The sequence below is a fragment of the Peromyscus maniculatus genome, chromosome 13 (genome assembly GCF_049852395.1).
Source record: "Peromyscus maniculatus bairdii isolate BWxNUB_F1_BW_parent chromosome 13, HU_Pman_BW_mat_3.1, whole genome shotgun sequence".
Classification (NCBI taxonomy): domain Eukaryota; kingdom Metazoa; phylum Chordata; class Mammalia; order Rodentia; family Cricetidae; genus Peromyscus; species Peromyscus maniculatus.
Genome location: NC_134864.1, coordinates 11,120,229 through 11,135,550, shown reverse-complemented (window position 1 = coordinate 11,135,550; position 15,322 = coordinate 11,120,229). Strand labels below are relative to the sequence as shown.

General features: G+C 53.7%; 1 protein-coding gene across 1 annotated transcript; it reads right to left on the bottom strand.

Annotated features, from left to right (window-relative positions):
* Positions 1-1,106: 1,106 nt before the first annotated feature.
* Capn10 (calpain 10) lies at positions 1,107-15,322 on the bottom strand. The gene is made up of 12 exons (XM_006989605.3): positions 14,673-15,322; positions 11,246-11,377; positions 9,408-9,604; positions 8,455-8,672; positions 6,336-6,477; positions 5,460-5,626; positions 4,964-5,226; positions 4,015-4,217; positions 3,610-3,874; positions 2,098-2,297; positions 1,814-1,859; positions 1,107-1,532 (listed from the first exon to the last, which is right to left on the bottom strand). Exons 1-12 carry the CDS (start codon positions 14,811-14,813, stop codon positions 1,503-1,505), a joined length of 2,004 nt encoding a protein of 667 aa, XP_006989667.1. The 5' UTR covers positions 14,814-15,322; the 3' UTR covers positions 1,107-1,502.

Sequence of the window (15,322 nt, the reverse complement as noted above, 5' to 3'; positions counted from 1 at the left end):
TGCCAAGCCCTCGGGCCTACTCCCACCCTAGTTAAGCTAGCAGTCCTGCAGGCCAGGTGATGGTAGAAACTACCCTTATAGGGCTTGGTGAATACCAGGGGTGGTGGGATCCAATTCTAGGGAAGACAAGTCAGATGAGAGCCCTTGTCAGTAAGAGTGGTGCAAAAAATAGCTGCCCAAGGAAGCTGTGGTTTATCAACAGGGGAGGTGTAGAGGGCCAGCAGCCAGACATTTGACCAAGCCAACCAATCAAAGACAGATGCAAGTGTCACAGCTCTGGGGGGAAAGGTATCCTGACTTGTTGGGAAGTCAGGCTATACCTACAGCTGTAAAAGGAGGTATCCTGACTTGTCAGGAAGTCAGGCTATACCTGAAGCTGGGGTCCAGAGGGGGATGGTCTCCTCAAAGATACGGCAATCCTGCTCCTCTCTGAGAGAGCAGTTACAGCTGAGCTCTGCTCAGCTCCCAAGGGAGTTTCCCAACAGAGGTATGTTTCTTCTTGCTCTGGCCCAAGTTATTTCTTCTGCTTCACTCCGTTAAGGAGAAACCCTTGCAGAAATGTAGCAATCTGCTCTGGCTCCAGCAAAAAGTTGTTACTTCTGTTCTGCTCCCATAAGGAAGCTTCCCAGCAGACTCTGCTCTGTGCTGGCAAAGATCTTCACCCAAAACTTTCAAGATTTGGGAAGGAGGAGTCCAGAAGAGTGTCTGCCTCTGCCAGGGTGGAGAAGGGCAGCTGCCAACTCAACAGGCACAGGGCTTATATAGGAGCTCTTAGGGGCAGAGTTTTTCCGGGGAGATTTTCAGGGAGGGAACTGGTCAGATTTCGATCCCCTTGAGTTTGGACAAGCTCAGATTGGCTAGATTTTGTGCTCAGGGATTGGTTGGTTTCGTGCTCACTTGGCACATCACTGGGACTGAATATCATACTCCAGGTGGGGATTGCAGCTCAGGAAGGCCAAAGTAAGATGCTGAACTATGCCAAAATCTCGTTTTCCATTCCTTACCTCCTCGCCCAGGCTGCCCACCCCATCAGCACCCTCCCAAATGTGCGGTTGACTACCAAGATGCTAATCTGGCCTTGGGCATTGTGGAACAAGACCAATTCATAAATTACTCAGATTTATTTACAAAGTCATATCCTAAAAATATTTCAAGTAATAAATAGTTTTCAACACTTGTCGCAATCTGCCTGCCTGGTGTAAGGCTTCCGAAGTCAAGAAGGGTATGAGGATGCTGCACAGCCTTCCACAACAGGCCTGGCCTCCAGGTCTCCTGGTCTTCACTGAGGAATGAAGATGTCATTTGGGAGTCTAGCCCCACCCTGCAGCACCCACTGGACCCCAAGATGTCCAGGACAAAGCACCCTACTTTCAGCTGAGGATCCACAGGCAGCCCTCAGAGCTGCGGAGAAGCCCAGGGTAGCGCCCGGCTGGAGATGTGCCCAGATGCTGAGCGCAGGAAGTGGGGGCTGCCCCTGGCCACGAAAGCCCACAGCTGCTCAGTCAGGCTTTCATCACGGCCATGAAGGAGACCTGCAGGGAGAGAAGGGGGGCTTTGGGCCTGCCCTCTGCTCCCCACTGCCCTTCCAAACACCTGAGAACGAGACTCAGCCCCAGCTCCCAAACCCGCCCTCCCCCCACCCCGTCCAGGCTCTGTCTGGTGACTCTTTTATGAGGGGTCATAGCACTTTATATCTCAGACAGAGGCCACTTGCAGCAAGGATCTTGGCAGGAGGGGGATGGGATTAAGACCTGAGACCACCAAGGAGATGTAGGTAGGTGAGCCAAGCTAGGCAAGGGCACCACATACAAACCTCTTGGAGTAGCTGGCCCAGCATCTCCTGGCTGTGAATGGACTGCCTGTGGAAAGAATGATAGGTCATCCCCTAAACCTCCTTACACACCTCCCACCAGACCCAGGCCCTACTCCCAGGCTTAGCCCAGAGCAAGGAGTCCCAAAGCCCACAGGCCCACCTCTTGGCTCTGCCAGAAAGGCAGGAGCTTGGGCATGTGGGCCAAGCAGGAGACTCAGATGGAAGACAGTGTTACGGCGCTGACGACCCTGACCCCTCCTGGCCTCCAAGGCCTGGAGCCCTACCTGTCTATTCTGGTTGCTATGGTCACCGTGAAAGTGCCCTCTGTATCTGGCAGGTAGGTGGAGGGCACAACCCTGTAGGTCCCCACTGACAGGAGGCAGAGGCGGCTCACTTCCTGAGCATAGCGATGTGGTACGCAGCTTAGCAGTGGTTCCTGGAGCAGCAGGGAACATGCATTCTGGTCCTCACCATCTGCCGGAACCTGGGCAACAGTGCAATCAGCATGGGGAGGCCTACTCAGGATGGCATGGTTTGCTCTCCCTCTGAACAGCACCAGCTAAGGTACCAGGGTCAGCTGGGGTATCTGATGCTCTCAGTCCTTGAGCTATCAAACCCCTTTGCCAAGGACAAAGCCTTGGAGCCATGCCAATCTTGCCAAAGGCCCTGTCAGAGCTCCAGGTGGCATGACTCAAGACCCCAAGAGTCCAGCTTTTTGCGATGTATTGACACCCCTCAACAGAAATCTTCCTAATGAGAAATTCCTGTTCTCTCCTCCCCACATCAGCTGCATTCCAGGTATACATGTTTCCACCCACCACAATGAATCCTGATGCAGCCCAACACACACTCAGCCAATGTGAGGCCCCAAAATAAACAAAGCCTGATGAGATGGGAAGCATCATTATGTCATCATGGAATCTGTAGCCTATGACCCTTGACCTCGAGCACAGTTTTTTTCTCCTCTCCCATTTCTCCAACTAAAATTTTGCCCAGTGTGTTTCCCGGCCTGTTGTTGGCTAAGAGGTAGAACAGTGAATGAAGAAGCAACCCTGGGGAGGTTGAGGCTCAGAGCCTTCCCTAGCCTCAACAGCTGGTAGAGACACTGGTTTTGTAAGCAGAGCTCCTGGGCCATCAGAGTCCCCACGCTGAGGCCCCTTGGTGTGGCCTCTCCTCCATTACCTATGGCTACCCTGGGCTGACAGCTTCAAGTTCCTGGAGCATGTGTCCAGAAGTCCTGAGCCACCTCAACCATGCTGGAACCTATCTGTAATCTTCTGGGCTTGGTGACTGGCTGTAGCACCTGACCACCAGGCTATCCTACTACAGGCAGTAGCCAAGTACAGGTCTCTCTCCCTGGCTGTTCTTCTGGACTCTGAGCCTTTCTGGCAGAAGCCCAGACTTCTGTCCTGATCTACTGCCATAGGACAGCTCTTGCCAGTCCCACCTGGAGCACTGAGTGACACAGGAAAGGACAGGCTATGGGACCTGGTACTGCCATGGCTGTGTGACCACTGTCTGTGGTATGAGTGAGTGAGGCCTCGCTATAGTAACTGCCTTGGACCACATCCACTCAAGGTGAGGCTGGGCTCTGCCCAGAACTCCTGAAGAAGCCCCAGAGCCCAGGGTCAGAGATAGGAGGCATGCACTGGATACAATGCCCGAGACACTGGTGTTCGGAGCCGTGGGCTGCCCCAGATGACCCCGGAGAATAGACCTGGCGAAGAGTGCAAGTGAGTCTTTGAGGCCGGCCAGCCAGCCGGACCAACGGGCCCAAATGACAGAACCCAGCTCACCTGAAAGATATGGAAACCAATGGGGTGGAGCTGGCCGTCACCGAGGCGGCAGTGCTGGTGCAGGGTGACGCGGATGTAGCGGGGACCAGCACCCTCAGGAACGGAGAAGGGGAGACAGGGGTTGCAGGGGTAAGAGGCAAAGTTCCTGCTGCCCCCGGCTGTCTGGCCAGCCTTCCAGCAGCCCCGCAGCTGCACGGTCTCCCACTCGCCTGCGGGCAGGGCTGCTCCAGGTGACTTTGTACCCTTGGTGGCTGGCCTGACGGCGCTGTCAGGAGGACAAGTACAGAAGGCACTGGCAGCCTGGTCCAGAGGAACCTGCCCGAGTCCGCCCCTCACAGAGCGCACCCCTGCTCCTCCCCTGGCCTCAGCCCAGGTGAAGGAAGTCAGCTAGCACTGGCTCCTCACCTGAGGGAGATCTTCCCTGTGGAGAAGGCCCGGAGTAAGAACTGCCCTGGCACATCCTTCAAGAAGGTGCTAGGGACGGCCAGGTAGTAGCCCGGGGAGAGCTCACAGCGCAAGTGGACCTCGCGGTCATACGCATGGCATGCAGTGCCAGCCACAGGTGGTGAGGACAGGACTCTGGGCAGGCTGACCTTCCGCTTCTCTACCTGCAGGAACGGATGCAGAGGCTCTGAGGAGAGTCACACCAACACACTGGACCTCTGCCTCCCTGCTCTTCAACGGCTTAGGCAAAGCTCCCAGGAGACAGCCACAGCATCCATCCTTTTCAGCCAGGTGGAGGGGCCAAAGACTCAGGGCTTCCCTCAAAGGTGCAGAACAGACAAATCTAGAACTATGTACAAAAGCCCATGACCAGTGCAGCCTGGGGAGTGCTGGAGAAGGCACTTTCCAGCAACTTTATTACAAAGGACCATGAGGCAGGCCACACTCACAAAGGAAGAATGAACGGTGGTGTGAGCTGTCACCCTCTATATCAAGATACATAAGATTAAAATGTAGCCACTGAGTAAGCAAGTAGGGCTCCTCAGTGACCTGTTCTAGGAAATAGATACGAGTTCATAAAACTGACCAGATGTCTGAGCCTGACAATAAAATAACCCTATACACTTACAGGCTGTAAGGGAGGAGCCAGAGGAAGGCAACTAGGTGGAGAACACAAGGCAAGCAGCAGCCCTAGGATAAGGGGACACTTCCCTTGGGGGAGATGGGAATTGTAGGGTCAGGCCAGCCTTCACCTCTGGGCTGGGATGGGCTGCATCTGCTGGTATAGCAGGTGCCTGTGGCCAGAGGACATGGGAAAAGGAATCAACGGCCAAAGGATGAGTGCTCCTGGGACCCAGGCCTCCAATACATCTGCCTACCTTTCCACCATGGGGCCAGCAGATGGAGTTACCTTCCAGATGTGCAGGCCCACAGCCTGGTAGTCCTTGCCTGGGAGATTCGCCGGTGCAGGACTGGCACCCACCAGTGCTCGGGTCTGGCCCACTAAGCACCTCCGGGGTCTCTGAAGGACAGCCACACACACCTCACTGGGTTCCAAGAGCCGTAACCAGAACTTGGGGTTGCAGGGAAAGCAGCTGTTGTTCCGGCAGCCTCCAGCCGACTGCCCTATGACCCAGGCGCCAGGCAGTGCCCGTGTGTGACACAGCACCTTCTCTAGTGGGAGAGCACATGAGTCAGCTTGGAGAGGATCTTGATGGCTCTGCCTTCCCCACGAGCAGCAGTCAGCCCACCCTCCAAGAATCTCAGAATCCCACCCATTCCCCTTCCCCAGGTCCTCAGTCAGTCAATCAGGCAGAAAGAAGAGCTGTACCCAGTCACTGGGGTGCCAGCACCTGTGAAAGCTCCTGACTTCACAGAGGAGAATCCACTCCGGCTGGTGGTCCTACCTGTGTAGAGACTCTGTAGGTGGCCAGCCTCTGTGACTGGGTAGCCAATGGTGACCTCGTCAAATTCCCTGAGGAACTCCTCTTCCTCCACCCAGAACTCGCCTTCCTGGAGTTGTGCCAGCAGCTCAGACTCCTCAGCTGGCTCTACCTGGTTCCACCCTTCACCCCTGCAGGCAATCTCATTTCAGTACAAGTTCACAGTGGATTGTCAGGAGGCAAACGGGGGGCGGAGAGCCCCAAGTTGCTGCCAGACCCTGGATGGCCAGCTGCACAGCACACTCCCTTGCTAAGCGACCTACAGAAGGGGCCTACTGTGGTCTGGCTGCCCATCAGAACCCCTCCTTCCCAGGGGTCCCCATGCCTAAGAACTTGCCTTCTGAAGGCCATCACACCAGAGCCGGGACGCTCTGGTCTCTGGAGGAGCTGTCATGTTGAGTAGAGCACTGCTCTACTCAGTGGCAGCGCCAGACCCAGGCTGGGTGCAGAGAGTAGTTGGGGTCCAAGAGCCTCAGAGCCCCCAGGCCTCGAGGGGATCCTGGCTTTGTCAGGTCTTAAAACTGAGCTGAGGACTTTACCTGCAGGCCACCATCAAACCCCTACTCATCCTAAAGCCTGGCCAGGCATTTACTACCCTATGGGTACCCAAGATAAAGCCCCATTAAAAAAAAAAACACGAAACAACTTGTATGACCCCAGGTCTTCTAAGACCTAGACGAAGCAAGAAGGTGTGCAAACAGGTGCTGAGTGAGCCCTGCCACAGAATAGCAAGCACTATCCTGGCAGCTGGACACGAGCACAGGCCAGGCCAGATGGCATCGTGGCATGCCCTCAGGGTACCAACCCTTCCTCCCACATGCAGCCCCTCCTGGTACTTACCCCTCTCTCCAGAGGCCCTGCCAACAACGTCGGCCCCAAGGGTTGTGAATGCGCAGCAGGAGGATGCCCCGGCCAGTCCGACTCCACAGCTCCCGAAGATCTGAGACGATGAAGGCATGGAACTCCCCGAGCTCCCTGGCACCTGTGGGGACAGCTGTCATGTGCAGGACCAGCCTCACCAGTCCCCACACTGGACAGGACGTGTCCCTGCTTTCCTGCCTGTAGAAGATGCCTGGGTCTCTTAACCGAGTTAAGGAGCTCTGTTCCCAAACCTAGGCCAGCTACTTGCAGTGTTCACCGGCATTCTGTGCCAGGAAAGGCCCACAGCTGGGCCCTGGCTCACTGCCACCAAGGACTGGTGCTGCACATAATATCCCTTCCTCGGGGCCTCAGTTTACACCATGTGTGTCAGTGCAGGGCCAACTGTCAGGTATGAAACCACTATCACTGTCACTGACATACCCCAAACCACCAATAGCTAAAAGAGTCCTCCCCTAGGCAAAGCCAGATGGAGGAGGAACATCTGAACCACAGTCAAGGTTGAGGACTGGAGGTCAAGAGGAATTCTACCTGCCAGAGACCACAGGACAAAGGGCCCGTACAGGAAAGAGCAGAAGTGCTATTTCAGGGAGGGTGGAAGCCAGAAAGAGGGCAGGAGCGCCCGTGTGAGCACAGTTCTATTCCCAAAGGCTCTGCCGGCAGCTGCCGTTCTCGGGGTCCCCCTCCACCCCAGCCCTTGGGGCTTCAGTAGCCCCTGCAGCTCTCTGCCAGGAAGAGGGTTCTCCAAACTAGGGTATCAAGAGCCAGCCCTCCTACACTCTGGGGCTACCCAGCATAAGAGTTCTAAGAAGCTGATGGCTAAGGAGGGGGGTTTAGTGGAGCCAGCATGAGCAGCAGTGAACACACACTCTCCTCTTGCCCTCAACCCTAGGATCTGCCTGAGGGGATCCCAGACCAGAGCTCTGCCAACTCTCAGTGCTGGACTGGCTGGTGTGATTACCAACAAGTCTTGGGTTATTTTGATAGTCATATTTTATTATTTATGTGTGTGTTCACATGTGTGTATGTGGGGGTGTGTGTGCATGTACATACGTGTGTCAGGCCAAAAGACAGTCCTGGTGTTATTCCTCAGGAGCAACACACCTTATTTTTGAGACAGGGTCTCTCACTGGGACCTGGCGCTCAACTAGGCTGGCGGGCCAGCAAGCTCCAGGCATCCCCCTGTCTCCACCTCCTCAGAGCTGGAATTACAAGTCTACGTCACCATGCCTAGCCTTTTACCTGGGTGCTGAGCATCCAACGCAGGTCCTCAGGCTGTGCAGCAAGGACCTTACTGACTGAGCTGCCTCCCTAGCGCCTGACGCTCCGATCTTTGAACCAAAGTTATATTACAGAAAATACTCTAAAATGTGAATGGAAAACTATAAAGGTGTTCACTGCAGTGTTGTTATTAGAAAGTTCTAGTCAGGCATGTAACACTGCCAGTGGTCTCAACACTCACGGGCCAGAGGTAGGACTACCCCGAGTTCAAGAAAGCCTGAAAACCCCGAAACAGAACAGCAACAACAATGAAAAAAGGAAAAAGATCTGAACTATCCAACATTCCTGGAAGGATCAAGAAAACCACAGCAGGTCCAGCACTGGAGGAAGGCACTCCCAAGTTTATGTAATAACATAGAAAACGGTATACAACAAAAACAGAAAAGGCTGTAGACACTGGGGAAAACTCAAAAAGCCCACTAAAAAGTTGTAAGTGGCTTAGAGAGTTTTGTTTGGGTGAGCTTTTCTTTCTTCTTAGTTTTGTACAAACTTTCCTTCATGAACCTTCCTGTGTCAGTGAGATAGAAAATGGCTTTGGACTCTGGCTGGCCACCAGCTGGGCAGGGACGACAGCGTGGTCAGCTTAGACACTTTCTCTACTGCTTCTAAGCTGTCTGGAACAACAGGGGACACGATGCAGGTTCTGCCTTGCTCTAGGTGAAAGGAGCGGTCTAGAACAGATCGCCTCTGTCTGGAGGAGGGATAACAGAACCACACAAACCCAAGACAGCCCCCTCAGGGACAGACTTCCTTTTCTGTAACAAGCTAACGGTAGAGGGGCTGTAGCAACAGACTGTACCTGCTCTGGGGCTGAGCACAGAGCAGCTGATCACACACTGGTCCTTCAGGCGGAGTAGCTGCCGACAAGTCCTTTGCTCCCCGCCACTGGGTCTGTCCTGCTGGCCACTGGCTCCCACTATGTCTTTCAGGCTCCACCTTTCTGCCAGGCTTCCAGTGAGATCCACCAGGGCATCTGCCACCTGCCCTGCCCACAGGTTCTCATAGGATCCATGGACCCTGGGGAACCACAAGCACAGGAGGTGTAAGCCTTGCGACTGCGGCTTCCTGCCTCTCCTAGGCCCACAATCCATCACACCCCAAAGCACCTTCTAAGCCACCCTTCCACTGCACCTGCACTGCTCCTCTGCTTCGCATCACATCTTCACTCGCCTGTCAATGTCAAAATCTGCTACAGCCCTGCTGTTCCCGGGCCCAGACCCATTCTCCTCTAGTGCGGGCAGCAAAGGACAAGACAAAGGGGCAGAGGCTCCATCTCCGAAGCTCAACCCCACTGTCCCAAGTACTGATATTCTGCTAGCCTTCTGCGTCCCTGTGCTCGGACACCTGCCCATTAGCCAGCCTCCTTCAGCATGATGCCCAGCACCACATGGGAGCGGCAACTGTTCCCTAGGACTGCAGGGCGAGCAGGACTGTGGTACGCAAGTGCTGCTCCTCGCTCCCCTGCAAAACGGCAACAAACCACTTGTCTTGACTGAATGTTCAGAAACATACACGGAGGCATCTTCGTGCTGAGACTGAGGAATGAGGAGGACCTCTCAGGAGAGTGCTAGGAAATAGGGGGAGGGAAAGGGAGGCAGGAGGGCAAACCACAGTCCTAAAAGCACAGTGTCCACACCAGGACCCACAGGACTGGCTGTCAGACCCTGAGGACTGTACAGGGCTCTGCTGCCCAGGGCAAATATGGCCCCTGGGGGCAGTCTGGGTCTGAAGCCACCTCTATACCATACGTACTTAGCATAGGCCTTTTCCAGTAAGGGAAGCCAGAACACATCCTCTCTCTGGCACCGGGAGAAGCAGAGTCTCCCAGCAAGGCAAGGCAGACGGTCATCTATGGTCACCTCCTCCCAGTGTCCAAACTGCCAAATTCGACAGGTGAAGAAACCTTGGTACTTCTGGTCAGACCAGCTTGGCTGTCCTGGAGGGAAGACCTAACATGCACAAGGAGAGGCCAGACAGACAGCATGACATCAGCATTAGTGTGCTCCTCAGCGTCCCAACAGTGTGGCCTCACAGAAGCCCTGCAGACACCTGAGGGACCACCTGAGGGACCACCATCACACTGTGCTCCTCAGTGTCCCAACAGTGTGGCCTCACAGAAGCCCTGCAGACACCTGAGGGGTCACCTGAGGGACCACCATCACCTCTGCTCCTGAGTGTCCCAACAGTGTGGCCTCACAGAAGCCCTGCAGACACCTGAGGGACCACCTGAGGGACCACCATCACCTCTGCTCCTCAGTGTCCCAACAGTGTGGCCTCACAGAAGCCCTGCAGACACCTGAGGGGTCACCTGAGGGACCACCATCACCTCTGCTCCTCAGCATCCCAACAGTGTGGCCTCACAGAAGCCCTGCAGACACCTGAGGGACCACCTGAGGGACCACCATCACACTGTGCTCCTCAGTGTCCCAACAGTGTGGCCTCACAGAAGCCCTCTCTGAGCACCTGCCAAGAGTAAAGGGCTCTACTCTGTTGGATGCCAGATCTATATGGCCAAGTCACAACAAACTCAACCAGTGAACACAGAATCCAGATTTTCACATAAATAACTCATGTCCCCAAAGCTTACAGCCAACCACATTTACTGCCCCAAATAAGCATGTGACCTGAATCCAAAGCTTTGGCAGGCAGGAGTAACTCAATTCTTTTTTTTTGGTTTTTCGAGACAGGGTTTCTCTGTGTAGCCCTGGCTGTCCTGAAACTTGCTCTGCAGACCAGGTTAGCTTCAAACTCAAAAGATCTACCTGTCTGCCTCCTGGGTGCTGAGATGAAAGGCATGCACCACCACACCCCACTTCTGTAACCCAATTCTCAACAGACCTGGCTGTAACACAGGCCTAGCAGCCCTTCCTGCTTCTCAAAGCCAAGTGCCCCAAACTGGCCAGTCACTGGCCTAACCAGGCCGACTGCTCGCTTCTGTCAGCAGGCAAAAGCGGGCTCTGCACCCAGGAGACTTAGTGTGGTGCTGGCTTCAACTCTCAGCAAGTGAGGAGCGATGATGGCATCAGCATCCTCTTTTACAGAAACGTTACATGTCAACAAGGCTGTAGGGAGAGGTAACAACAGCGATGAGCTTAGCCCAGGCCCAGGACACAGAGAGGCCATACATGGGTCGCCCCTCAATGCTGTTGCCTTAACTGAAAACCCTGAGCTAAAAGCCAACCTAAACCAAGCAGCACTGTGAGGAAGGAAACCCACAAGGCCTTTCTATGGAGTCTCTCTGTATCAGAAGACAGTTCCAACGACATTTTCCCTATTGGTATTTAAAACCTACATATGAAAAAAGAAAGAAATCAATCCAGTAAAGAAACAAATTCCAAACCAGAGAGACAAGATGCCTCTGCTGACCCTGTTCTACTTGCCAGCTTGGCCTGTTTTTGTGTCCTAAATGTGTAGGTGGCTCTGGTCTGGTGGACAGGACACACTTGGGTCCCTGTCTTGGTGCCCTGACCTGTTCCCAGCACCCATGCCACGCAGCCACAGATGTGCGGCAGCAGGCCCTGCTTCGGGAGTAACTTCCTGTACTGTGCAGGCAGAAGGAACTGAGTGGAGGAGCCCAAGGCGGCTTGTACCTGGTCCAGGAGGTGCTGACTCTTCTGCAGGGCAGCGCAGGCACACAGGAACCAGCAATCCCCCAGCAGCCCTTGCTTCACCTGTCCTTCCCATGGGTTATCTGGAAACAGCTGAGGTGTGGCACAAATTTCCTGAAATCAAGTTGTGCAGAGTTATCTCACGCCTGTGGTTACTCTTTAAGCTAAGAACCCATGAATCCAAGGCAGACATTGTCTCGTTATCTGAGCATGGGCACAAAACGGAAGAGGAAGCTACTCCCCCGTCACCCCTACCCTTCCGCATCTCCTTGGCTACAGTTCTCCCATGGAGCATCGCTACACACTTTCCTCACTGGCAAGCCCTCAATTCTGGATGACCCTTTTTGAAACAGCTAAGTTTAGCAATCAGCTCTACTTTATAAATTCATGGTGACAAATATATCAAATGGGTCCTTGCACCGCTTCAGAGTCTACTGCGCCTCTACAAGGTTCAACTTCCCACATCCTCAGACAACCTCACGCCTTCCCCTTTATCTCTCTTCTCAAAACATTCTCATCCCCTTTCCTGCACAGCTGAGCCACCAACCTGTCCTCCCGCTGCAGAGAAGCTACTGGGCAGGCACCTTCTGCTACCCTGGAGCGGGACTCGTCCTGTTATACCCTCTCCTTTCTACATGTTCAGACATCCCACTCCTGGGGCAGACCACACCAGCATGCTACCAGGTCAGCGCTCTCCCATTTTTAGTATCTGGCAGCACTGTACCCCCTTCCTAGGCTCCCTTCAATGACAGCTTCTCAGAGAAGCTGCCGAGCCTACTGTCCCTCCCCTTCACTCTCATCAAAGTCTGCTCCTCAGTCAAGCATGCCCCTCCTCGCAAATGCCTCAATTTCACCTTCGCGATATGAACTACACTGGGCATGCCTTGTCATTGAGTAACGTTCAGAACTGCTGACTGTCCTCTAACCCTCAAGGACAAGGAAGCTCCCATCAGCTTCCATGGTCGCCGCTGCTCCTCTGGTACTCTCCCTCCCTGCTGCATCTCGCCTGTTGCTGACTACCTGTTAGGGTGCTCACTTGCACACTTCTGCATTAAGGCTTACGGCTAAGTCTGGAGACCCTTCCCCTAACCCTTCCCTCCAGGTCCTGAGTGGCTGGTCTAAGCTGGACTGAAAACCATCTATCCCACTTATCCTGAACTTCTGCCCCATCCACCTGACAACTCCATCTGAACAAGGGAGGCAAACCAGGAGCTGCCAAGGACCGAGGACCATCTATCACTCTGGCCAGGAATCAAGAAGCATTCTTTTTTTTTTTTTTTTTTTTTTAATCTATCTATATAAATTATGCCTGTTTCCTTGTGACACAGCCTGAGTATGGAGGTCAGAGGCCAACTTATTGGAGTGTGTTCTCCTGCCATCATGTGGGTCCCAGGGATCAAACTTAGGCCCTTAGGCCTGGCAGTAAATGACTATCTGCTGAGCCGTTTCAATGGCCCAAGCACTCACTTCTGATTCCTACTTTGGCTTTCACTTAAACAGGCAATCCTTCCAAAGTATTCTCAGAGCTGTCTACTGCAAAGCCCCTCCATCCAGCTGTCAGGCTAGCCCACACACGATCAACTTCCAGCACTACTGAAGGGCAGCCTGCTTTCCAGCCCTGACAATCATCTCCCTCCCAGGAGTGAGTTTCTTCCCCACTGTTCTTTTTCTGTCCTGTTTACTACTGCTGGTACAATTATAAAGAGGCTACAACTCACATGGATAAATATAAAATACAAAAAGATATTATCCCTGTGTCCCTTAACTGAAAACCCTTTACAGGTCTCTCATGGCACCTGAGATCCATTTACTAATTTTTATTTTATGTGTAGGAGTGTTTCGCTTGAATCTGTGTCTGTGGACCCATGTGCATGCACTGCCTTCAGAGGCCATTAGGGACTGTTGGATTCCCTGGGACGGGACTTACAAAGGGTTGTGAGCCACCATGTAACACTCTTTTTTTTTTTTTAAAGTAAAAAAGAACAACAAAAACCCTCAAAACTCTCAGTGTTGCCCAAGAAAATTCAGGCTTCTTATCAACACCACTGAGCCAAGTAGCGCAGGCTGCACAGGGGCAGACATCCATCCAGTTGTCATGGATACAGCAGCACTAGATCCATGTGGGGCAGGCTGTTCCCTGGGCAGTCTTGGTTAACAGATAAGCCACATCAAAAAAACCACCAACAAAAGCACTAGGCCCGGGCATCTATTTCAACTGCAAGAAGTCCAAAACAACATCTACCACAGCTCTTTGTGGCCATGAGAGGGTAACACTGCTGTGAGAAGATCTGAGCGAACACAGCAAATGACCAAGACTGATGGAGGCTGGAGAGAGGCAAGAGAGTGGGGCTGTGCCTGTTATAATGACCAGGTGGTCTACCAGTTCTTATGCGACTCCACCTTCAGCTTCTGGATCAATCAAATAGATTTGCTCCTGCAAGTTCAATTGTTCAATTGAATACATCTGCAATAAACTGACCAGTCGATCCCGAAACTGCTGGTTGGTGACCAGAATTTTCCTATTTTACAATACGTAGTCCCATCTGCCTGTACCATTTAAGGGAGTCCTGAGAAGCCAACAGCAGCAGCCCCTTACGTTTTCCCAATATGCACTGGTTAACCACAAAGATCCCTCTATTCTGTGCCATCTCTTGGTGTTCATATCCCAACGCCAAGAGCTACTAAAATAAATGTAAGCAACGTACAAAGCCAAGAAAAATATGTAGGGGCTGAAGAGGTGGGTCAGAGGTTAAGAGCACTGGCTGCTCTTCCTAGAGAACCCGAGTTCAATTCCCAGCACCCACATGGCAGCTCACAACTGCTATAACTGCAGTTCCAGGGGATCTGACACCCTCACACAGACATGAAAGCAGGCAAAACACCAATGCACATTAAGAAAAAATAAGCCGGGCGGCAGGCAGATGCACGCCTTTAATTCCAGCACTCGGTTGGCAGAGCCAGCCTGGTCTACAGAGCGAGATCCAGGACAGGCACCAAAACTACACGGAGAAACCCTGTCTCGAAAAACAAAAACAAAAATAAATAAAATAAAATAAAGAAATGCACATTGAAGAAGAAAGATTTGTCAAAGTATGCTGAATTACACCTGACCGAACTTAAGTGGTGGGACCTGGAATTACTGCTTCTAATCTTCAGAGTAGAACACTTTGGGTCGTAGCATATTTTAGTACAAATATTTCAAAACAACATCTAAAAGACAAACCGTCTAGTTGCTTCCAACCTCCTGACCTGGAGGAGCTACCTCATCTCAACCCTCAGGGTTAGCTAGTACCTTTCTGAATGGGCGTGAGGAACTACCGGAGTGGGCGGCGGGTCCCGCTAACCCCAGAGCCCACGTCTGTGGGAAACTCATCCGCAACACCCGCCTAGGCGAGAGACCCGGCTGCACCTGGGGCCGTCTCCAAGTGATGTCCTCCCGAAACTGGGCCAGGGGCGTGGACAAGTTGAAAAAGAGCGAGGAGTCCGAGGCGGGGAATGCGGCGTCCCGGAAGAGCTCCCGCGCCGCCGTCTCGGCCCGGACCGCCTGCATCTTCGGCGCCCTGGGCTCCCATCTGCTGCTTGTGGACTCGGTCGCCGCCCGGGAGCGAGTGCGTGACCGTCGCTGCTGCAAACCCGGTCAGCTTAGCCCGCGAGACCTCCTGGGGCTGACCCGCCCCGGCGCCGCAAGCTCCGTTGTCCCGGTAACCCGCCAGCGGCCAACCAGGCGCCGTTCCCAGATCATGTGACACAGCCGCCTAATCGCGCACGCGCTTCAGCTCCGAGTCCCGGAGGGGAGGGGCGGGACGGTCAGATTCTGCTCTCGCGAGAGTTCGTCGCCTCCGTTTTCTTCCCCGCCGGCGCTACCCTGATAAATCTGTGTGCGTTATTCTCAGGACGGCGCGGCTGCAGTCGCGTGAGCTCGACGTCTAGGGGACCACAGGAAGCTTTTTGGTTTAGGTCGCTTGGCCCACTACCGAGCCCAGCATGCAGCCCCGTGCCCAGCATACTTCGCGGATCACGGGAGCCGCCTGCTTCCCAGCATGCGTTGCTCCTTCCGGT

Coding starts and splice junctions, on each gene's coding strand:
- Capn10 (XM_006989605.3), bottom strand. CDS start 14,813: ATGCAGGCGGTCCGGGCCGAGACGGCGGCGCGGGAGCTCTTCCGGGAC. Junction 11,378..14,672: donor TCACTTGGAGACGGCCCCAG/GTGCAGCCGGGT, acceptor ACTTGATTTCAG/GAAATTTGTGCCACACCTCA. Junction 3,875..4,014: donor ACAGGGAAGATCTCCCTCAG/GTGAGGAGCCAG, acceptor TCCTCCTGACAG/CGCCGTCAGGCCAGCCACCA.